Source organism: Lygodium microphyllum, chromosome 19, assembly GCF_053477565.2.
Source record: "Lygodium microphyllum isolate KBCC chromosome 19, Lygodium_microphyllum_v1.1.10, whole genome shotgun sequence".
Classification (NCBI taxonomy): Eukaryota; Viridiplantae; Streptophyta; class Polypodiopsida; order Schizaeales; family Lygodiaceae; genus Lygodium; species Lygodium microphyllum.
This window is the reverse complement of record NC_141153.1, coordinates 100,118,210-100,142,454: the sequence shown is the minus strand read 5'-3', so window position 1 is coordinate 100,142,454 and position 24,245 is coordinate 100,118,210. Positions and strand designations below refer to the sequence as shown.

The window sequence follows — 24,245 nt, the reverse complement described above, 5'->3', positions numbered from 1 at the left end:
GCCAATTGCACAAACATTTCAACTACTATCCTCAGCTGATCTTTAAACCGATTATCAAATTCCTCTCCCTATTGCTGATCATCAGCTTCAAGAGGCCTAGAAGAACCCATCTCTTGTCCAATTCCCTCATTCTCAGCTTGCTTCCCATGTTGTATGCCTTGTCCAAGATCAAGCATTGCATTTTTCTCTTCATCATGTGAATTTTCAAACTGAGAGGCATCATCGTTGCTTGATCCCATCTCACTATGTGAAGACATTCTTGCTATAATGCTCAGTTGATTATAATTTCAGCACTAGAATAATGCTTTTGCTTTCCAATCAAGTGCCACGGGCCCACCAATTCAAGGGAGTTGATGGTATACCAGCAATAGAACCATCAAACCAGCCTTCCTTCTTCGAAAGGGTACTGATGACCTGATTACACTTAATTACAGCAAGAAGCAAATTCACATAAAATGAAATACACATTGAGGTCAAATTTGATGCATTTATTATACGGGCTTGGAGTTTAGTACCTACATAACTTCATCAGATAAAACCAACCACTGTTGAAGAGAATTTGAGGCAACCACTTCTCTTTAACCAACTAAACGGGATAGAGCGAGGCCACACCATTGGAAAGAAAACGGACTTAAAATGGGAGGTTTTCTTCATGGATAGCTTCTATAGTGGGAGAGTGGCTTGCCTTTCTCCTCACTCACGCACCGAGGCAAAGACTTCATGGCATCAAAGGGGCTAGCAACGTGATGAAGGAGCATCACATACATGGTACCCCCTAAGTGAAGGACCACATTGACACCTCTCAAACATGGTTTGAGCTCTTCAACAAAGGTGACATCCAACTTACATTGGTAGCCGCTAGCAAAGAGAGAGTATTTACTTTCTCAATACAAGAGGATGGCGAGCTCAAGAGGGAGGATCTAGATCAATTGGAGTTCACGGGACACTCACAACAAAGAATTAGGGTTATGGCTCATTGTGACAGGACCCGATATCTAGACACACACCCTAAGACATGCAAAATGGATGGCTGGAGGCATTGGTCATACATAAGGAGGCCTCTTCCGATACTACAATGGGACCCTTGGGAGAGGGTATGGAGAGATCCATTTGCAAGGACACCTATGAAGGTTTCCATTTTTGGGATACACCATTACATTGGATAGAAGGATATAGCTGAGCAAGATCAAAGTGGCACCAATGGCAACTTAACATTGAGCTGCACAAGATATATCCCCGCATTTCCTTGCTAACTTCTAGAGGAGATTTGAGGATGAAAGGGATGCAGGAGACGCGGGAGAGAAGAGCACACACAATGTAGGTGTTGTCAACAATGTTATGACAGCCTTATTGCGCTTTCATATATGAATAAAGAATATGGGCGGTCACTATACACGGGCAGGCCCAAGGGTCTTTTACCCCAACAACCTTCCACTAAAAGGCCAATGGGCCAGGGAGTGAAAAAACAAAACAAAACAAAAGAGACAGGGTGAGAAATCATGACATCTCACCCAACGCCCAATCAAAAATCGAGTTGTGCAATAAGTGCCGAGAATCTCCAAGTCCAAGACATCCAGGAGGCAAGTGATCCCGCAGCTCCATACAACAGAGCAATCCAACACAACTCATAAGTGCAAGGCTGTACATCATTATCATCAGAGTAGTGCATAGTATCAGCGTGGCGCATACAAGACAGCGGAGAGCATCCAAACTCTCCAGAGTCAATCACTAAAAGAGGACCAGCATCCCAGACACAAGTCAAACGGGGTCTCAAGATAGTATGCGGCCGCAGCGAAGCAGAAGACTGACATACGGCTGTAGAATCAGCCATAAAGTGCACTAAACGCACATCAAGAGGCCTGAGAGGTGTCTGCGTCTCATAAAAGACAACATGACGACTGCGTAAAACCTGCTAGGCATCCAAATCCCAAAACCTGTAAGCCGTAAAGTCACCATCTCCATAGCCAAGGAGAAGACATCTGCATGACAAGCTCATGTGGCATACTGGCAGTGGCCTGGCAGCCAAATATCCTCAAGTGATCATAGGAGGATCTCATACCACTCCATGCCTCATGCGGTGTAATACCATTCAAAGTCAAGCACAGCATCCTGTTAACCAAGTAGATTGCCGTCATAAAGGCCTCAGCCCAAAAGCCATAAGACAATCCAGCTGTGGTAAGCATAGCAGCAACCTTCGCCTGTAAGGTCATGCACATGCCATGAGCAATGCCATAATATCGGGGGCATAAGAAATCAATGCCATATTGCTTACAAGAGATTCGTAAGTTGGGAGAGATAGCATGAATCTCATAATCCATCTGTAAGCATCTAGACCTGCTACCAACAGAACCATAAACCTATCAAGCATAGTAACAGCATCCTCAATCCGTACCAAAGGGTAAGCCCAAACACGGTGGGAAGCATGATCCATGAAGGTCATAAAATACGACGCTCCACCAAGTAACTGGGAAGGCATAGATCCATTTACTACAACATGGACTAGATCTAGAGGAGCATACCTCACACGATCGCCATAAGCCAAAGAGGCTCTACACGGACCATGAGTACAATGAGGGCAAGTAGCATGGGGAAGAGCAGGCAATAAGTCCATATCACATAAAGCATCCATCTCAGTGTGTCGTACATGGCCTAGGCGACAATGCCATAACAATGCATGTGGTATCTACGTAACTGCAACCATAGAATCTCCCACATGAGAGACATGCACTATATAATCACTGCCATATCTAGCACCTCTAGCCAATACCAAGTAACCACGACAGATTTTCCATGAAGTATCCCCAAGAGAGACATAATATCTTGCACCATGCAACTGACTGACAGAGATTAGGCTCTTACTGAGTGTAGGTGTATGCAAGACATCACAGAGCATAAGAGAAGACCCATTTGGCAAAGCCAAGTGTATATCCCTTGTACCAATAACATGACAATCCTGCTCAAGGCCCAAAGAAATACATCCGTCAACCTCCCTGTAAGAAGAGAACCAAGCTCTATGTGGAGTAACATGACAAGATGCCATACTGTCTAAAAGCCAATCAAAGGTATAGGCCATACCACTGAGCAAGTAATCTGCGGGATAACACGGAAACTCTCATCAGAGAGAACAGGCTCATAAAGAGGATTGTTTGCATGACTAGAAGAGCTGGAAGTCGTCATAGCATACTGCAAAGGGGACTCATCCAAACCAGAAGGGGAGAACACAAAGGCATTAACCACAGATGCAAAAGCTCCCACACGGACAAGCCTAGCAAACAAAAGCATAACATATCCAACCACTGTAGCTCGCAACCATAAAAGCATAAGCATGCCTCGGAGCCATAAATGCATAAGCATCTCCGAAACATAGGAGTATACATAACTTTGCAGTGTCTCATACCATGTACTGACATACATGTCCAGCCAAGAACGGCAAGTGGTAAATAAACTTGCAAGAATCAAGCTCCAATAAAAGCCCAAATATCTGTGTAAAAGCATCCAGGTAAGAGGCTCTATAAAATACATGGTAGCACACCATGTGCATACAAGGGTGGCCATAAAGATCAACTGCTCCCTGACATACATAGGCAATAGCAGCCCAAATAGCATAGATGCCATACAATAGAGAAGCAGGACAGCCATAACTATAAATCCCAAGCATTATCCAAGTCCACTGATCAGTAAGTATCCCGCATATCGAATGCAAACGAGCAATCACAGCTCAATAGGCAATTGCCAAAACAAGGGAGCAGTTCACTATTCAATACATGTAAGTGCATCCAAGTAATAGCCAAGATCCATAATCAGAGCATCAAATCCCATATAGCATCCAAGGTCGTAACGGAAAAAACCAAGTCGTAATGGAAAAAGCCAAGTCAATATCCAACTGCTCAAGGGAATACTCAAATGAATGTCAAGATGAGCTCAAACAACTGTCATCCACAGCCAAAGCATAGAGCATTCACCAAGACATCATAACCCGTACTGGATAGCCTAGGCATAAACCATGTCATAGATGAAATGTCAGCTGCAAAGAAGTGACAGTCAAACCCAAATCGAGCTCTAATCTCAGCTCAAAAGCATTCCGGAGCATAAAAAGACATGTGGTATAGTCCAAATGCGTAAATACATCAACCCAAGTAGCCGAGAGCACCCCGTATGCAATAGGCATAACCTGGCAAATCATTAAATAGCTTCAGCCCTGAAGTTTCCAGCAGCATATAACCTCCGTAAACTAAGCAAATCAATGCTCAATCCACGCTCAAATCCATAGGCAAACCATAGGCATACATTCCCGTATGTATAGGCACCAACCGGGCATAATCGGGCATCAAATGCCAAGTGGGTAGGGGATAAGCAAGAGCCCAATGAAGGCCTACAATAGGCCTACACAAGCCTAGAACAAGTCCAAGCAAGAGGTGAAGAGAACAAGCTTCAATGATGGAAGCTATGGTTGCCTCTTCATGAAACCCTGCTGTTCATGTCAAAGAATGGCTGAGAACTGAGTGAGAAGCAAGCTCTCATACCTCGTGTAGATGCCAGGAAGGCTAGGAAGCACTCGCGAAGGACCTGCTCTAATACCAGTTGGAAGGGATGCAGGAGACGCGAGAGTGAAGAGCACACACAATGTAGGTGCTGTCAACAATGTTATGACAGCCTTATTACACTTTCATATATATATAAATAAATAATATGGACGGTCACTGTACACGGACAGACCCAAGGGTCTTTTACCCCAACAGAGGAAAGTATTAGACCAAGAAAGATCTCACTCTTTCTTTGGTTTCTACAGTGCAAAAGTTTAGCAATTGGACCATGGATTGGCTCCATGTCCCTTGTGTTAGATACAAGGAGCTAGAGGAGACACAAAGATAATGCATTTGGGATTGCCCTAGGGCTCAAGCGGCTTGGAGGAGAGCCCATAGGATGGTGTGTCATGGTCTTGTAGACTCCATGATTGCTATGCGGGGGACAATTGCTTGGGTCATGGATAGAGACCCAACTTGCAAATACTAGGATATACATGGACGTCATGCTTACCTTGTCTTGAGGCAACTTGTGAGCAAGATCATCACATAGATGGTGTGGACCAAAGGCATTGTCACATATGGGAGATCATAGCTAGCATTATTGCTTGGTACATCTAGACTACCAAATGCAACCATACCATAGATTTCTAAGACATATATGATGCAAAGACTTTCTTCAAGATTTGGATAAAGATTGTCCACCCTCTCTATGGGAGATGGGAAAGGATACAAGGCGTTTTAGAGACTATGAGGAGAGGAGAGGTGAGATCTTTTCCTTACGACTAGGTATTTTTGCATTTTCTTCCATTGTCAATTCCATATAGTCTAGCACTATAGACCTCCCAACTAGTTATTTATTAAGGCTTTGTAATAGGCTTCCCCTTGTTGCACATATACTTTGGTATATGGAAGTTCGTTGCAAGGCTCCTTTGTACTTTGTATTTTGCCTAGGATACTTTGTCTCAAGGGGATTTATTGATAGCATTTTTTCTTTTCATTATTGGGAAAAAAATTTAAGGCACGTGCATCTGCCCAAGCATGTATGAGAGCATGCAACTGCAACAGCAATGAAGTTATATGCATCTATCCAAGTGGGTCTATAGAAACTATGCAACTGCAGAAAATCATGCACCATATCATACCTTTATAGGCATACCAAAGCCATACAACCATCACAATTTGAATACCCACATCTAGCACACCACAGCACAATCTTAATACAAACGATGCTACCATGTTGCAACAAGAACATCTCTAGAAACAGCTTTCTTAAACATGTCAAGCTTGATAAGCTGCTAATGAGAGCAGTTTTGCCTCCATTTCTATCCTGCAAAGAGATCGGCCTAATTGGCATATAGCAAGCCAATGCAAATGTCAATATGGAGAGCAGAAATAACACATTATCGATTGTCACGTTGTCCTTATTAGATGCAGTGCAACACATAATGCCAATACCCTTATTGCTAGCAATGCTTGGTTTGCACGTGTGATGATGTCCCTTGAAGAGTTTTTTAGATTGTACGAATGCAGAACTTAAGGCTAGCATTTAGGTGGAGACAGTGAGTTGCTTGAGACTCAAAATGAAAAACACTTGCGATGTGTGCCAATTGAGTTCCTAAAACAAGTTCATACGTCGAATTTCTCGTTTCAAGTCCTTCTAGATGAGTAGGATGAATATGATGCAAGCACGAATAGATAGCATTAGTCACTGTGAATTCTTTGCTAACTATCCAGCTAATGAGGGTCTCAAAACTAATGCAGATGCTTCCAACTGTTGAGCTTATCTGAATGCGAGCCATCAAACATGCAGACAGCAAATGGCTACCTGAAGGCTAGACCGAGGTCCTCCAAAAACAAGCTCCTCTCCTAGTTCAGTCTCGAGTGACTTAACTTCGTGCATGAGCTTCCTCACCAAGGGAGGGAACATAGAGGATTTTCCAAAAGTTCGCCAGGCCTTCAGAAAAGCTTCATCGTCGTCTGCGTGGAAGCTACCAGAAGGAGTGCACTCCATGTTCTCGGGAGCAGCCCCATTTGTGTCCCTTGTAGTGATGGTGTCAATGGTAGTCTCATTCTGCATAGGACCTTCGATCACAGGCGGGGTTGGTGCCGAGGAGCATGAAGCGCGCATGCAGAGATGTATTAGGCCTGGTCTTCGTTGCCAGCTGATGACTCGCTTGGAAATACGATGCATCTCGTACTATTGCAAGTGTGATAATAGGTTAACAATGCTAGTGCCATAGAGTGTGATAATAGGTTAACAATGCAAGTGTGATAATAGGTTAACAATGCAAGTGCCATACAATGACACCTTGGAAGCGACTAAGCTTGGTTACCTTAGACATTAGTAATGGCCAACCCACGCCTAAGCCAAAAGACTTAAGCAAATAAAAGTAAGGGTGAAAGTATCAGGGCCGCCCGTACATTGATTACACAAGGGCCTGACAGTAATGAGAGAGAGGGTATTTGAGGTGACATACAGTCACTTAGAGAGAAAGAGAGAGAGAGAAAGGTCTTCGAGAGAGAACACAATTTCCACCAATCAATGATTGCTAAAATTCTTTGGACTTCTCCAAGTTCATGGAGTAACACCATATTTACCCCCTAATGTTTTGACACAAAGTAAAGATTAGTCAAATAAACCAGCCACACGCTACTAAACTTGACTATGTAAAGTCCCTAAAGTTCTAACGTCAAGAGTGGTCAAATAAACTTGCCACATGCTATTAAACTTGATTATGTCAAGTAAAATTTACTTAGGTGTGCCCTTGCTTTTGAAGTTCCAAGGTTGGAAAAAAATTTAGCTTCCTAACTGTCGTAACTTGCAACCTCAGTAAGCTAAACAAATCACATGTATAATACTTATAATATGACATTCAAATATGCTGCAATGCAAGTACCACTTTATAATACCTTAGAAGCCACTATGCTTGGTTAGCATAGACATTAGTAAGTTGGTTGGAATAATTGTAACTTCCTAAGAGTCATAACTTACGATGCTAGTAGGCTAAAAATGTCATAATAGTCTTACAATAGTCGTAATTAATGGTGTCTGAATATGCTAACATTACAAGTGCCATAACACCTTAGAAGCCACTATGCATAGTTAGCCTAGAGATGAGTAGGTTGCTTTTGAAGTTTGAAGGTTGGGACATTTTTAGCTTATTAATGGTCAGTAGATTCGTGACTATTAATAACAATACAAGAAGTTCAAAGGTTTGGAACTTTTTTCGCTTGCTATTGGTCAAAATTAACGACCTTAGTAACTTACAACACTCTAACAATGCAAGTGCCATATTGTAACACCGTAGAAGCCATTATGCTTGGTTACCTTAAACATGATAAATGGCTTTTGAAGCTCTAAGGTTGAAACTGTTTTAGCTTACTAATAGTAAGTTGTCACTCCTTCCTTAGTAGTTTTGACATGCCATAAACAAGAACACGTGGTCTGAGGTTCAAATCCATAGAAACTTTGAGCTTTGGAGTTGTTTTAGGAAAAGCTTACTAAGGAAGCTTCGTAATCTCTAATGCGTCATGTAAGTCCTATTGTTTTGACATGCAAGCCTATCTCACTCATATAATGCAACTCCCACTTTCTTTACTTACCCAAGGGGCTTTGAAGGGCTCCTATTCAATATGGTATACTAGGTAAGGCAAACTTGAGGTTCTCCGAGAGATGGATCATGTAAGAATGAAGAGGAGGTCTAGATTAGCTAATGTATCCAATAATCTCATTTATCACTTATATATGCAACCCATTGGCTACTCTAGGGCTTGAGGGTTTCTCTATGCTTGCTAGCTTGGGGTTTAAAATCACAACAATTTGAATGGCACCAATCTGTTGGATTCCTAAGTTCCATGTGTCCCTTTGGTAGCAACTCTCAATTATTTGTTTTAAATCTCTCCTTGAGTATTGTAGGAAGATTAGCAAATCCAATCCAAGGCTAATCATGGTGAGTAACAAAGATAGCATATGATCACGATGGATTGTAATAAATAAGGAAATTCATGACTAATGATGCAAGAAGACAAACAAATTGCATGCTCAACAATTGTTCTCTATTTTACGCTACATACGATACTTACATATATAGAAGGGAGCCTTATTTATGTATCCTCACATTTTCCATGTGTGTCCCCATGTGACACACCACTCCTCACACTTTACATGTGTGTACCTGTGTGGCACACTTCTCTCCACATCTCATATCCAAGTTTACCTTGTCACCCATACAATGCATCATTGCACAACCATAATTACTACCTCTCAATATTCCCCTTCAATGCTATATTAGAGTGCTACCACATGACTAGATGCATCTAGTCTTCCATTATATGCATATCACTATGTGTACAATGTTTGTTTGAGCACCACTTGCTTGGGTGAATCCACCCAATAGTTTTTGAACTACTACAACACTCAAGAAAGGCACGACAAACCCAACCTATGCATGCTCTCACACATCGCATACTAAAAATAAAAAATGTTGAGATGTCAATATCAGGCAAAGGACCCTACACAAGACATTTCTTGTGCAATCTCAACTTGAACAACCTTTATTGAGACACACATGCATGTAAACAATCACTTTTAAGCTCTATGTAGCTTGGGTAGGAAAACCCTTTTATAATGGTGTAGTACATAATTTTCATTTTGAGCTCTCAAGCTCGGATATTGTTATCCACAACACAAGTGAGCATCTTTTCACAAACCAACATTTGCAATGTTATCAACTTTTTGTGTGCAATCATATACAAGGCTATCATTAACTTGAGGTTTCTTTTAAATACAAAAAATATATACTTAATAGATAACAAAGAGCCACATGGCATTCTCCTCTTCCTCTTCTACTATATCGTCGTCCTCCTTTTTATGCTAACAATGTTGTTTGATGACATAGCAAACTAAGCTCGCATTAGGAGCCAAAGGAAAGTGGAGCCTCTCCTACTCTTGCTTTCCTCCGTTCACAACATCATACCATGTTTGATTTAGGTTGTCTACATCCATGATTAATCGTACCCTACACACAAGATGCCCCACGTTGCCTTGGGCTTCTTTCTACCTAAGATGACTTCCAACAACTATTTACTTGCTAGTGGCTCAACAATATATCACTGATGAAATGAACAATGCCTAATTTGAATTAAAATACGCTTCAAAGCCAAGGAAATCAAGAAATCACATGTGAGAAAATTAGCCATAGCTATGACATGACTGAACTTTGCATTAAACTATAGCACAAGGTAGCAATAGCTAACTTTGAATCAAATACAATGAGAATCAAGATGAAAGGTTGTTGCAAGAAATCCGCCTCTTGCAATGGTGGGTATTGAGTATCCACTCTTAATGTTGGTGGGGAGGTATGAAACACTCAAGCTCCAACAATGGAGAAGTTTATAGATGATTGTGAGAATATGTGTTGCATTGGCACCCTCTTGCCTTTTATACCCCAACTTGAAATAAGCTACTAAACCAAACTAAAATGTATGAAATTTGCTTTACTACAATCCATCCCTACCCAAAAGTTTTGTTCTCAAAACTTGGAAGACTAAAATGGTGAATGGATAGTGGATATGAAGAAATGATAGTCCAATGCTAAAATATCCTTGTAGAATTTCACCATTGAAGAATGAAAAAGAATCTTCCATTGAAAGAAGCACCACCAAAAAATTAAAATAGTGAAATTCTAAAATGCTAGCTTGAATAAGGTAGCTATAAAAAATGGCACATAACTTTGGATAGGAATGTTGGATTGGCACGTATAAGGTATAGAAATGAAGTATACTTCATAAGATATCTGTCCATACCATCAAAAGTGAATTTTAATGTCGATATGCTAATTATTTTCAGCACAAAAATTTATAACAATAAGTTGTCCACTGCTCATTGAATTAAGTATCTTCTCAAAGAAGCCATGGAAATTGATCCAAATATAGAGCATGTTGCCAAGAAGACTCTTCCATGGGCAAACTCTTCGACTTAACAAGATATTCCATGACAACACAATTCCTTAGCACCTTCTCCCTCTTGCCAACAATCCTTTTGGGCCCATAAATGATCAAACCATCCTCATCAACTGAAGGTAGTTCTTCAAGAACTTAAATGTAACAGCCAATATACTTATTTAATTGAGAGACATGAAAGACATTGTGAATGCATCTAGTAGAAGGCAAATCAAGTTGGTAAGTAAGATTTTCAGCTTTCCTTATGATTTGGCATGGACCATGATAGCGATGAGTAAGCTTATTATGTCCTCCCTTAAGAGATGATTAATGAGACTTAAGTACTCTTAAAAATATCCATTCTCCCTATTTAAAATCCACATACCTTCATTTATCATCCACATAGGATTCCATAGTCTTTCTGATATTTTCCTTGCATTGCTTCATTAAGGCCTCTATCTTTTCTAACTCTTCTCGAGCAACATGACTCACTTCATCGTGAAACAATGTTGAAGATACTTAGACCTTGTAGCCATACAATGTCTCAAAATGGGGACATGCTTATACTCATGTGATAAGTATTATTGTAACAGAACTCCACAACATGAATCTAATGATCCCATACAGTTTGCGTCACTAAATTGATTGCTTATTACACATTCTCTATTTAATAAATTCATGTCAATAAATTAATGACTCACTTTTCTTTAAGTATTGATGATGATCTAGCATGGTCATGAGACCATTTAGAGACTAGTATTCCTAATGTATCACTTAATGGGGTGATCAAAGCACTATGACGGGGATATCTGGTACAGGCAGTACAAGTTATGAAGGGGGAAAGAAGTGTCTGCCAAGTGTAAGAGTGTACACAAGAACCAAGGAGTTACACATAAATGAAGATGGATTGAGTTCTAAGAAAAGGAAGTGCATTAGCATTGTTTTATGTATTTATGTGTGCATCCAGGGACGCCTGGGAATGTTTTACTTGTGTGTAATGAGCATTGCCTTCATTTGGGGTCATCCTCTCCCCTACAAGTCAAGGTTTAAGGTCTTTTCTTTCATTAAGAAAGACGAGAGAGGGAGTTCTTTCACTAAGAAAGACAAGAGAACGTGATCCTTTGGAAGTGAGGAGAGAAGTGATTTTCTCTTTCCAAGGTCTAAAATGACACAAGATTTTGTATGAAATTCAATCTTAAGGTTGAGGCCCAAGGCAATCTAATGAACTCTCCTTATCTATGACTCAAAGTGGTTGCATGGACCACAAGTTAAGAGTACAAAATCCATTTTTAAAATATATCGCAATAGAAAAATGATCTCTAAAAATGGGCCGCGTTGGTTATCGGAAACAACGAGATCTACAACTTTCGTGTTGGACGTTTTTTCATCCAAACAATGCACAAAGAGATATCTTGAAATTAGTGCTGCAGAGTGGAACAACCACATCTTGCATGAAGAACAACTCAACTCTCTCTCCAAGAAGAGAAGCTCTTGAAAGCCTATAAAAGAGGAGGATCTCTTTGGGGTGTAAGGGAGGGGTGAAGGAAGCATCACTTTGCATGTATCCAAGAGGAGAACAGAAGGTGCAAGTGCTGCAGAAGCTCTGCTGAAATCAAGTTCCTAGAGGAGAAGAGAAGGTGCAAGTGCTGCAGAAGCTCTGCTAAAATCAAGTGCCAAGAGGAGAGCCCTACACATATTGTGTAGGAGAGAAGGAGACTCAAGAAGGATCAAAAGGTGCCAACTTCCAAGTTGTGCAAGTGTTAGCCGGTTGTATACCATGCAAGGAACCGTGATCTTGTTTCCAAGATCTACAAGTAAGAATTGGCTTATGTGTAACGAAGGAGCTTGCTCCTTGTCAATAATATAACTCCACAAGGGGGGGGGACTGGTCCATCTTCCAGTCCCTAGTGTGTTGCCAATTTCTCTACCTCTCTCTCTACATCTTTCTTTTCTCTCATCTATTCTCCCTCTGTGCCAACATAATATTCACCATATATATTTTAAGTATATGAGAAAGTTGAGCATGTATCTCGGATTTTATAACAGTTTGTGTATCATGACAAAAGTGTCTCAAATAGATCTCTATCCATTTATTAACCTTTTCAGTTTGTCTATTCGTCTCTGGATGATAGCAACACTTGCAGTTAACTTGGTTCTCATGGAGTGATGCCACTTCTTAAATGAAGAATGGCTAATATTTCATGCTTATAGATATGGAGTTCCCTTTTTTATCATCCAACTTCCTACTTTCATTAGTAATAACACCATGATCTTGGCATAAAATAGCCCCAACACCACGACCACTAGCATTAGCAAATATGGTGAACTCCTTGGAAAAGTTTGGGTATACTGAAATAAGTGCTGAAATAAGAAGAATTTTCTGCTCATTGAATCTCTTTGTGGCTGTAGCATCCTAAAAGAAAGCTTCTTTTTTCAATCTATCAATGTGAGAGGAGTTGCTACATGGACATAATTCTTGATGAGTCTACGATAAAAAGAGGACACTCCCAGAAATCCTTGCAATGAAGTAGAATTTTGTGATATGGACCAATCCCTGATGCATTGTACCTTGTTTGGGTCCACCATGATCCCTTTCTCACCAACTATGTGACCCATTTATTCTACCTCATTGGCCATAAAGATACACTTGCTTTCCTTTGCAAAAAGCGTATGTTTTCTCAATGTCAAGAGGACTTCTCTGACATGCTGCAAATGATTCTCTCTATTCCTGCTATGTATGAGGATATCATCAAAGAATACTAAGATTGATCTATACAAGAATGGCTATAAGATCTTATTCATGAGAGTTTGGAAAGTTGCAGGTGTATTGGAAAGCCCAAATGGCATAACCAAGAAGTGATAGAGACCCCTTTCTGTCTTAAAAGCCATATTGTACTCATCACCTTCCTTCATCCCGATTTGATGATCTCTTAACCTCAAGTCAATCTTGGTGAACAATTTTGCATCATTGAGTTCATCCAATAAATCATCGATGTGGGGAATTGGATACTTGTTCTTTATGGTGCTCTTGTTAAGGTCTCTATAATCAATGCACATCCCAAAAGAACCATCTTTCTCCTTAACAAATAATATGGGAGAAGCAAAAGGAGATTGACTAGACTGAATAAACCCCATTTCTAAAAAGTCTTTAACCTATTTATTCATTTCTTCTCTTTCACACTTTGATAACATACAGGGCGGTTTGTTGATAGGTTTAGTGTCAGGTGCCAATTCAATAGGATGGTCTACTTCTTGCTTAGGAGATAATGATATAGAAGGCTAAAGTATATCTTTAAACTCATCCAAAAGTTTACATAGACATGGATCTTGCTTTTTGGGTGAAGAAGGTTGTTAATTTTCATCCACCTTTGAAAGAAGAATTGTGAAAATGTAAGACATAGCATTGATTTCCTTCTTCATCTTCTTCTTTTTGTTGAGCATTTCCCTTTATTTCCTCTCTATACCAAGAAGTATTGATGGAAGCAAACAAGTTGATAGGCTGAATCATCATTCTCATAATGATTGAAACTCAATCTCCAATGATTGGGAATCAAAATTTATTCAATCAAAGTTGAGAATTTAATCAATTAATGAAGGTTTCAATCAAGCAACAAAGATATACTCAAGCTAACCTCTCCTTTAGCAATTGATTACACATTAACAAATGGAAATGGAGAGATTAGAAAAGAGTGGATGAAATGCATTTTTCAATACTTGATGAAGAAGAGTGCTGAGCTTGACAAATTGCATCCATAATATTTGATGGGAAATCCTCTTGAAGCCTCTATATATGCAAGAGAAGAGAATACTCCACAATCCCAACAATTTTCTTCAATGCTGGCTTAAGGATAATAGATTAACATTGTCTCCACCTTCTATGAGTGGATTCTATGAAAATACCCATGATTAGAAGCCTTACTGACCAAGATTTCAAGAGGAACTTATAATATTCTGCAATACATAGAGTTTAAGAGGAAGTAATCCCTTCAATTCTTGAACAAATTGAAGCAATCTTGGTTAATCCTTGAAGTATGTTGCTAGGGAAGTATCTTGGAGTGTTTATTGGACAAAGGTCCCTTGATAGGACCAAGATTAAACCAAAATTTCAAAAAATTCCTATGTTGCCTTGTTTATGGCAACCATGGAAGGAGGGATGCATCAATTCACCTACTTTAACTTCTTTTTTCAATGCTGGAGGATAAGCTTTAAATCATCCCTCAGCTTGAGTGGTTTCTAGTCCCTTCTAAGGTGGAGGTAGTGGAGCGGAGATCCTTTAGCTATTGTCAAGTTCACCTAGCTTTGCATCTCAGTGCAAGGACAAAGTAGCTAATCCTTCATCTTGAAAAGTTTAGGCAATATAGATTAGGGTCACTAGTTGAAAAGTCTTGGATTCTCAAGCCAATCTTGTGCAAGTCTTAAGTGATATTATGTAAGCCTTACGTATGCCTCCCCCTAAAAGTTGAGAAATTTTCCAATGGTCTTTCATTATCTTGTTCTTTGTTTCTTGTGTTATTGTACTTTCTAGCAGGTGCATTTCATGAAGAGGCAAAGAACCACAAATCCTATCCTTGTGGCCATTCAGATATTTCTTCACAGTCTATCTCTTCCCATTGAATGCACTCATTGTCTATCTTGGCTCAAATGGATTAGGGTAAACCCCCCCCCCCCTTTTTTTGAACTTGTTGCGAGATTTTTCTTCTCTAGTTTTTATGCACCTACTAGAGCTTCCAATTTTCCCTTTTAGATTCTTCCCATGGACTTTAGGCTTTGGTTTTGACCCACACCTAAACTTTAGAAACTCATATCTATGCCCACGAGTGATTGTTGGCAAGTCATATGTTCTAGGCTCCTTCATAGTGTGTGGTCTTATTACCATGCACATGCCGCATGCAAAACTCTAGGCTACCTAGTGATTGCATTGTGCTTGCTCTATCTAGTGCTCTTGAATGGGATGTATATACCCTCATTAGGCTTTCAACTACTAGAGGTAGTTCCTAGATGGTACAAGCTCATTCAACTGTTGAGGTCTTTGTTGGGCAATTGAGGTTTGTTGTTGATCCTTCTTGAGTAGTCATAGTGAGTCATTTGCCCTTGACTTATGGAATGCTAATGGAAATTGTGGAGGAAGCCTTTCAGTTAAGCCTTGGAGTGAGGTTTGGATAACTTATTCCTGCATTTTGGGAGCAACATTAAGGCTTGAGAGTTCTAGTGTACAAGGACCAATGGGAGGTTTGTTGTGTGTGTGTAATATGCATGGTGCAACTAGCTAGGGTATCACATAGTAGCTAAGGTGCAGTGCTTTGGGAGATTATGCTTCCATGTGCTAGAGTATACTAGTGGCCTCTGTCAAGCATGATGGAGGAAAAAGGATCCTAAAATGGGCGATACAAGGGACAATGTAGTTTTGACCTAATGCCTAATATGTGTGGTTAATGTAGGATTGGTTCCTCTTGCACACACGATCTTCAGTAGAAGAGGTTCTACTAGGGTTGGTTAGGTTATTTCCCTTAATCCAAACAATTTACCCAATCATGACAACAACTATCACTCCCAAAGAAAGAGAATAAAGATGATACTCCTTGGAATACTCAATCAATCAATTTTATTTACAACATATCATGCAGTGCTCATAATGAACTCTATTATAGAACATGTTCCTTCTCATCATATACAATTTACTTTGCTCACCTCTTTTGTAAAGAAATGTTAATCCTCATACAACTAGTGCTAATGTTTGTAAAAAATAAAATAATGTTGGAAGGGAGAAAAATACTCGACCATCCCTATAAGATAAACTCTTAGAGCATCTCTCATCCTTTCTAACAAGAACAAATGTATGAGGAAAAATGTATGAGGTTGCCAACAACTACCATATCTATCACCTTCTTTTACAATAAAAGTGACCATCAACAAGGATGCCATGATTACCTTTTTGACACAATTTCTATAATCATACTAGATCTTCCAAAATCCTTGGTCAAGTTCACCCAATGCCTCCAAACACACAATGTCACAACTACACTACCATGTTGACACCTTGGCAATCATCATCTTCTTATTATTATGCATGTACCTCATGCAATTTTAGTGGTATGTGGAAATTGGGAGTGTGGTGATAGGGCATTGACTTGTGAGGAGTGGAGTTTGAGCTAAGGTGTCTAATAGGTCAATGTGGCTTAGGTTGCTCATTATGACTATAAACGATCGAATATCAATTGTCATTGTTGTAAGTGTGAGCACATGTCAATTGTCCTCATTATAGGTGTGAGCATGTGGCAGCTTGATCCACCCATGGGGAGAGCGGAGGTTGCCTTAAAGAATTGGAGGGGTGCCTACACTACCTACTACCATGCAAAGAGGTACTGAGGATATGACTTCATCCACAACTTTATCACACTCATAGGCTTTCTCAAATTTCTTACTTTCTCAATCATTATTTTGTAATTCTCCTCAACATCTACCATCAAAATAGCAAGTTGATGGTTTTAAAGATATGCATCCACTTGCACTCATCCTTTGGGGTATATTTGGTGACGAGTCTAGAACTAGGCACACTTCATGAATCTTCCTTGAGCATTGCAACAATGGCATCTAGGTCACAATCTCTATGCACCAATCTTCAATTTCTCAAGAATTTCTCATCTAATGTCAACCTAGCAAGATATCATAGTCCACTCCCTTCATAACAATGAAGTTCACAAAGAATTGGATACCTAAGCTTTTCATTGGCCATTCCTTCAAGGCTTCAAAGGGTTTTACCCTTGTTTTATTAGCCAATGTTACGTGGAAGTAGACCATTTCCCAAAAGGGTTATCCCATGCTTGCAAGGCTCCAATGTTGACAAGTCAAGTTGTGTCCCGTAAGGCCATTATTGGTAGGAATGCATGGACTTAGTTCCATTCCAAAAGGTGTTGATATGTAAAGCTATAAGTATTGGGTCAGGTGTTACACTATGTATGTGTGTTTTAGAGTTGGGTTTCTATATGTTTGTGTAGGTCATTTTTTTCTATACTCCCATGTATCCAAGCTTTAATAGCTTGCCACAATACACAATTTTGATTTATTAGTAGACCAATAGGCATTGACACTTGGCTAGAGGCTAGGTGGCTATTAGACTCGAGTCTACTTCATTGATCTTATTTTTTCTAGACCTTTGAACTTTAGGGACCATGGAAGGACATGGTTAGTTTTTCTTCTAGTCCTTGGCTAGGTGAGTGAGACTCTAGATTTTCAATAGCTCTCAGGTACATTGGGGTCATAGGTGGTTCCATGCTTGATATATTTTTAGCATATTGATGTAACATCAACTCTACATCATTAAGGTGTGCATGAGCCTCTTCTACCCAACCTCTAACCTTCTTAGTGATTTGCATTTGATGCTTAGGATTAGAGTATTTACATATCTTAGTGTTCTCTTTCTTCTTAGTTTTGGGTGTTGAGGTTTTTACTTTTGCATCTATAATTTTTTTTCCTATTGTGAGCATGGTGATGCTATCACTTTGAAGTTTAAGTTTTCCCTAATCTCTGTTCTTGTTTTTCTTCTTGTTCTTCTCTATACATCAAGATGAGATATGCCTAGCATGGTCTTAATTCTAATAGGTTACTAGGTCTTGAGATTGCATGCCTCCAAACCCACAACCCCTTCCTCTGCTAACTACTAGCCTCATAATCACTAGAATTGGTCTCCATAATCTAGAAGGATCATGTTACTGACTTCATTGTACAAGATGTAAGGGTTCACATATGGTTCTTTGTCCAATGACTTCTACACATAGTGAACAAGAGAAGCACTTTGTGGTAGCATTATTGTAGATGCAAAGGGTCTTGGTATCCCTATTGGATTGATGTTTACCCTAGTTGTTAACTATTTCTACTCATTAGGCATAGACAATACTAGAGGGGCTCCTTTATCATAGGGTGAACTATCGATTCATTTGATAGGGATTTTGATGGTAGGACTGAGGATAAGAATGTATCTTTAGTAGTTCGCAATTGGCTGCATCAAACTCAACCCTCCCCCAATTGGTGCAAGATCTCACTTGTGGATCCATGTATATTTTCAAAAGATGGTTGCCTTCATAGTGCACAATGGATAGTAGGTTTCTTGGAGCTTTGCAAGATCCATATTGAGCCTTGTTTATTAGGGTTTGTTTGATCACTGTAGATAGTGGCTCATGGATCATGATGATGCCTATTAGTTGAATGGCTTTACTATTCCTTTTCTTCAACAAGTCATTAACTCTTATGATCTTTTCATAAGTATATGTTAGCCAATAATGTCTCAAGCTAGAGGTTTCTCGCCATAGCTTTGCACATTTCATTGTTCTTTATCTTGTTTATGAGGATTGTGATTACAACCTTTTGATGGCTGATAGGATAGCTCAAAGAGGTGAAGAGTAGTGCTCTTGGGGTGGTAACGTAGTGGATTCGGGTTGAGTCATGTGATTTGGAGTAGGATCCCTGCGGTGGTAGCCTTCAAAGTGGACTTGGTGTGGTGATGTAGTGGATTTGGGGAGAGTCATGTGATTTGGAGTAGGGTCCTTAGGGTGGTAGCCTTCAAAGCAAACTTGATGTGGTGTTGCCTTAATGCTGGGTAGGGAGGTGCAACTCAGGAGTAACATGATTTACTCAAGGATACCTACTAAGTACTGGGTGATCATATGGTAGTGGCACTTGAAGTATTACATGGCTTGGGGTGGTAGAGTGTAGTGATGCTAGCTCGGGTACATATGGACGCTTGTAATCTATATGATGCTCATGTAATAAGTTAAGCTTGAGGTGACTATTGGCCTATGCTTGAGTTGGCAAGGTGAAGGTGTGATGGCACTTGGTGTAAGTTGAAAGCTGAGGTGGTTGAGAGTAGAGACTTGGGCTAAGGGGGTGGCCAACTCAAGTACTGTGGATAGAAAAGTGGGGATAGATTCAATGTTCTTCTTTTAGGCAAATTTTCACTCTTTAGGCTAAAATATAGGTCCTTGCATAATTAGGTGAAAGGTCATTTTTGAACCCTCAAAATTATAATTGTCGCCTGTATTGAAAATTTTGGCATAAAAATTACGTTTTGATAGCCTAAAATGGCTTTTTCTATAGAGGAAAAGTATGGATATCCATAGAGATCCAACAAAAGTATATAGCAACATGTGATAAGGTACCTCTCAAACTAAGGAACTTCTCATAAAACAATGATCAATTCTCAAAAGACATGTCTTTGAAAAAAATCATTCGATAGAAGGCAATGCGGTTAAGGTGGTTGATGGTGAAGAGTGGAGCCCCACTTGAGGTGGATCAAGATGTGGTCTCAAGGTAGGGAGAGGTGGAATTCCACTTGATTGGAGTGTAAGGACCCAAGATAAGTGGGGAAAAGGCCACCCGAAGTAAGTGAGGCCAAGCTAGCTCAAGGTGAGGGATGTAGATGGTTATAGATAAGGGGTACAAGCCAAATTTTCCACCACTAGTGCTTCCAACTCATGATGGGTGTATGTATACATAGAGTAGGTCTTGGGGCCCCCTAAGGAGGGTTGTACTAAAATATTTGAATTAGTTCTAAAGGTGAACTAGAGGTGAATCAAGGTATAAAATTGGGGTAAGCCTTGATGTCAACTTTGGATGAGAACCTCAACTTTAGGAAATTGTGATGTAATACTCGAGGTAAACAATGGATGCAACTTGAGGTAGGTGGTGTGACCTTGAGGTAAGTTAGTGTAGATGTTTGCTTGTGAGGACTGTCACTTGAATTGAGGTTCCATCTTTGAGTTAAGTGCAACCAACTCCTCATTGGGGGTAGGATAGATGTGGACTTGAGATAAGTGGTGGGGGTCCACACTTGAGATAAGCGACCAATTAGAGATATGTGTGAGTGTTGACTCACTATATTTCCATGGCTGTTGTGCCTCACACTAAAGTAGGGGACCCTTCGAGGTAGGAGCATATACCAATTTCAAGGTGAGAGAACAACTCTAAGAGTGTCCCTCAAGGTAGATGATAGTGGTGCTTAGGCAAGTATGCTCACACCAACTCAAGGTAGTCTGATAGTCCAACAACTTAGGGTTAGGCACTTTGTGTAAGTCCAACCAATCGAAAGTGAGTAAACCAACTTGGGGTAAGTAGTGCAAGTCAGTTGAGATGAGTCGAGGCCAAAATCCAATTTGAAGCTAGATTTTAAGTGAACAAGCAAGGTAGTGGAGGTCTCACTATGCTGGTGGTGATGTTGCTAGCCAATTTGAAGTGAATGTCAAGTGAACAAGCAAGGTAGTGGAGGTCTCACTATGGTGGTGGTGATGCCATTGGCCAATGTAGGTGTATGAAACTGAGGGTTAGAAAAAAATCATGGAAGCTTAAAATTTTTTAGCAAAAGGTTTATATATTTTTGGGTTTCAGCAATTTAAAAACCCTCAAATGTCAAGTGATCCAATCTATGTCCCAAACTTGATTCTACATGGCACTATCAAATTGCCAACATTCTCTGATTGATGGTATGCAAGTGAGGAGTTCAAATCAGGTCATACCACTAAATCTTATTCTAAAGACCTAAAACTTGTTGCCCAAATCCTTCCATGCATGATGGACATCTAACAAATAAGCAATCTATGTGCTAACAAGTCCAAACAAGCTTCCCATTGACCTCATGGAACCTTCATGAGGGTCCTTGACTACTCAAGATCAACTCAAATAAGACAAAAACAAATAAATTTTAGTAAAATGGCTCATGTGGCATGGCCATACAATTCCCTAATCAATATGGTTCTCTCAAGCCCAAATAATCTAAGCAGTGCCCTCGCAAGGTATGAGTTAGTCAAGCTCTATTGGCAGACTATAATTTCCTAATGAAATATCATGTAATCCTCATCCATAGACCTCTTCCAAAATCTATATATAGCAAGTTTTTAGACTTTTTTTGGCTGGAAAATTAGTTCAATGTGAAGATTCACTCAAAATAAGCATCATCAGTCCCAAAGTGACTAGCTAGTTATGCTCTTAACTAGCTAGGCCAATGTAGTAGTTGTTTAGCACACCAATGCTAGTCCAAAAAAAAACTAAATAAACAAACCAAAGATATTTCAATAATAATATTAAGAAATCATTAAATCAAAACAAGAAAATAAAGTATACAAGAACAATAGGAAATCAAACATGCATCTTCTTTCTCACATAAAGTGAGTGATCAGCATTAGAAACATAACAGCCAATGTTGATAAGATACTCTCTGATCTAGTTAGACCATACTCTAGGTGCTTGGTTCAGTCCATAGAGCACCTTCTTTAACCTTCACAAATATGTGGGATGCTCTAAATTCTCATAACCTATTGGTTGCTCCATACACACCTCTTCTTATAATTCACCATGCAAGAAGGCATTCTTTGCATCCATTTGCTGCAAACTCCATCCATTTGCTGCAAACTTCAAAATTTGGCTACTACGAAAGCAATCACACAACTAATAGTTGCCATCCTAGCAACTAGACTAAATGTTTCTTCCATGTGTAGTCTAGATGGTTGTTGAGCTTTGAAGATTCCTTCAATCTTGATAGCTACTCCTCCTTTTAGCTCCATGCTCCTCGATCCCATGATCTTGCATCTAAGACAATGAAATTGTTTTCTTTTTCCTCCAAGTCAAAGTAGGTTTGTGTAAAAATCACATTGTACAACAAATAGAATTTGAGTGAGGAAAAGAGAGTACACAACAAATATGAGAAGAAGTAAAAGTTGCTCTAATTCCAATCAAACTAATATAAAGATGGCTCTATACACTCATATGCTTCCATTGTGAAGCTTAGATGGAAATCTAAATAGATGATATACAAAGAGCTTAGGACTAGTTGGAAGAATTTTGACTAGGGGAGGAGTCTTTCTTTTATAGCATGAAAAGGTAGTTTAATTGGCTTGTTTGACCATATTATGCACCTTTCATAATTAGTGAAGGAATATTCCCTTCAGTATTGGGATGGGGCACTACCCTCAGACCCTATTAAGGTGGCCATTGGTCCATTCTAAGATCCCCCAACTAGGAGCCGCTTTCATAATCCCCAGACTCCAAAATAGGGACCATGAACTCCCACACCTTGTAACTTAATGTAATGTGCCTCGAGTTCCTACCAACTTACCTACTCTATCTAACCGAAAGGCTAGACCCACAAGGATCATCTTTTTTTGTCACCCAATCACATAGGTCTCATTTGATATACAAGTCAAGACCTAACTAATATCCAATCTTATGCATGGCTTCTTCTCATAACGAGGGCCTTACAAATTTGACCACCATGGATCATTGGTAGTACCTTATAAGAGTGGGGCATTGAGCATATTTAACACCCCCATTAATGTCCCATAGGTGAACTACATCCTTGGCCCAATGCTAAGTCTTTGAAGATGAACTCAAAGCAGATCCTTTGTAAAAGCTTTGGTGAAAATATTTGCTCCATTCTTCTTTATTGGATAGTAGACAACCCTATTATCCTATCCTCAATTAAATCATGCAAATAGTGTTACTAGATTTCAACGCATTTTGTTATGCGCATGAAATAGTGGATTTTTGGAAATAGCAATGCAACTTTGATTATCATAGCTTAGCATTATTAGATCTTCATTCTATACTTTCATATGCCATAGGTTCCTCCTTGACCATACTACTTCACATCCAATAAAACAATACTTTGAACTTTGCTTTGGTAGAAGACAATTCCACTATTTTGCTTCCTTCTTACTAATCTAAGAGAAGATTCTTGAATCCGAGAAACAAGATCCAAAAATTGACTTTCTGAAATCACTGTCACCTAACTCTTTTAAATTACAATTTCCCACACAATGGAATTTTCGGAGCATGATATGATACCGTAGTCAAGAGTCACTAGCATTCCAACTTTCTAATGATTTTCTCGTAGTTTGTTTGAGAACCTACTCAAGAAACCAACAACAAAATTGATATCTAGTCTAGTGTTGCACAAGTAGATGAGATTGTCAATCAACCTCTTGTATGCCCCGATGTTTGTTAGTGTTGTTATATCTTCAATGGATAACTTTTCATTGATCTCCACAGATGTAGATATCTCCTTGCGCTCGATCATGCAAAATGCTCTCAAGACCTCCCATGTATACTTCTTCTGAGAGAATAAGATTTTGCCAGAATTTAATCCCCAAACAATAGTATAGTAAACCCAAGTTTCTCATTTCAAACTTAGAGCTCAAAGCCTTTCGAGTGATGAAACATATCTTCATAGTCACATGTAATAAGAAGGTCATCCACATATAGGATAATCACTATGGAGTTTTTACCATCGTTGTAAATGTACATATTAGCATCTAAGGCATATCTATTAAAGTTTAACCTTAAAAAGAACTTATCTATCTACTAATACTATACTCTAGGGGCCTATTATGGTCCATATAAGATCTTTTTTGGCTTATAGACTTGTTCTTAGAATGTGGAGCCTAACATCCCAGTGGTGGCTAAGCCACATACACCTCCTCCTTGAGGTCATTTTTCAAGAATGTTGGTTTAATATCCATTTGGTAAGTTGGCACTTCTTGTGAGTGGCCATTGTAAGCATTGTGCAAATAGTGATCATTTTGGAAATTGGGTGAATGATTCTTAAAAATCAAATCCTTCAACCTATGAAAATCCATGTGCAACTAATTTGGCTTTGTACTTTTCTAAGTTGTTCTCATCCTTGTAATTTACCTTCCAAACCCACTTATGCCAATAACCTCTCTTCTTTTTTGCCCAATCCACTAGCTTCTAGGTGTCATTCTTCATTATGTTGCCATACTTAGCTTGCATAGCTAC

At 39.5% G+C, this 24,245-nt stretch overlaps 1 protein-coding gene across 4 annotated transcripts in view; it reads right to left on the bottom strand.

Moving 5' to 3' along the window:
* Nucleotides 1–6,750, bottom strand: part of LOC148020202 (uncharacterized) — a 103,762-nt gene extending 97,012 nt beyond the window's left edge. For 2 of the 4 annotated variants that reach the window (XM_087700926.1, XM_087700923.1), the window contains exon 1: nt 6,352–6,750. In XM_087700926.1, the coding sequence (XP_087557052.1) occupies nt 6,352–6,717 (366 nt within the window). In that variant the 5' untranslated portion in view covers nt 6,718–6,750. The remainder of the gene's footprint in view (nt 1–6,351) is intronic. The other 2 variants (XM_087700924.1, XM_087700925.1) reach the window with 2 other exon arrangements.
* Nucleotides 6,751–24,245: the final 17,495 nt, after the last annotated feature.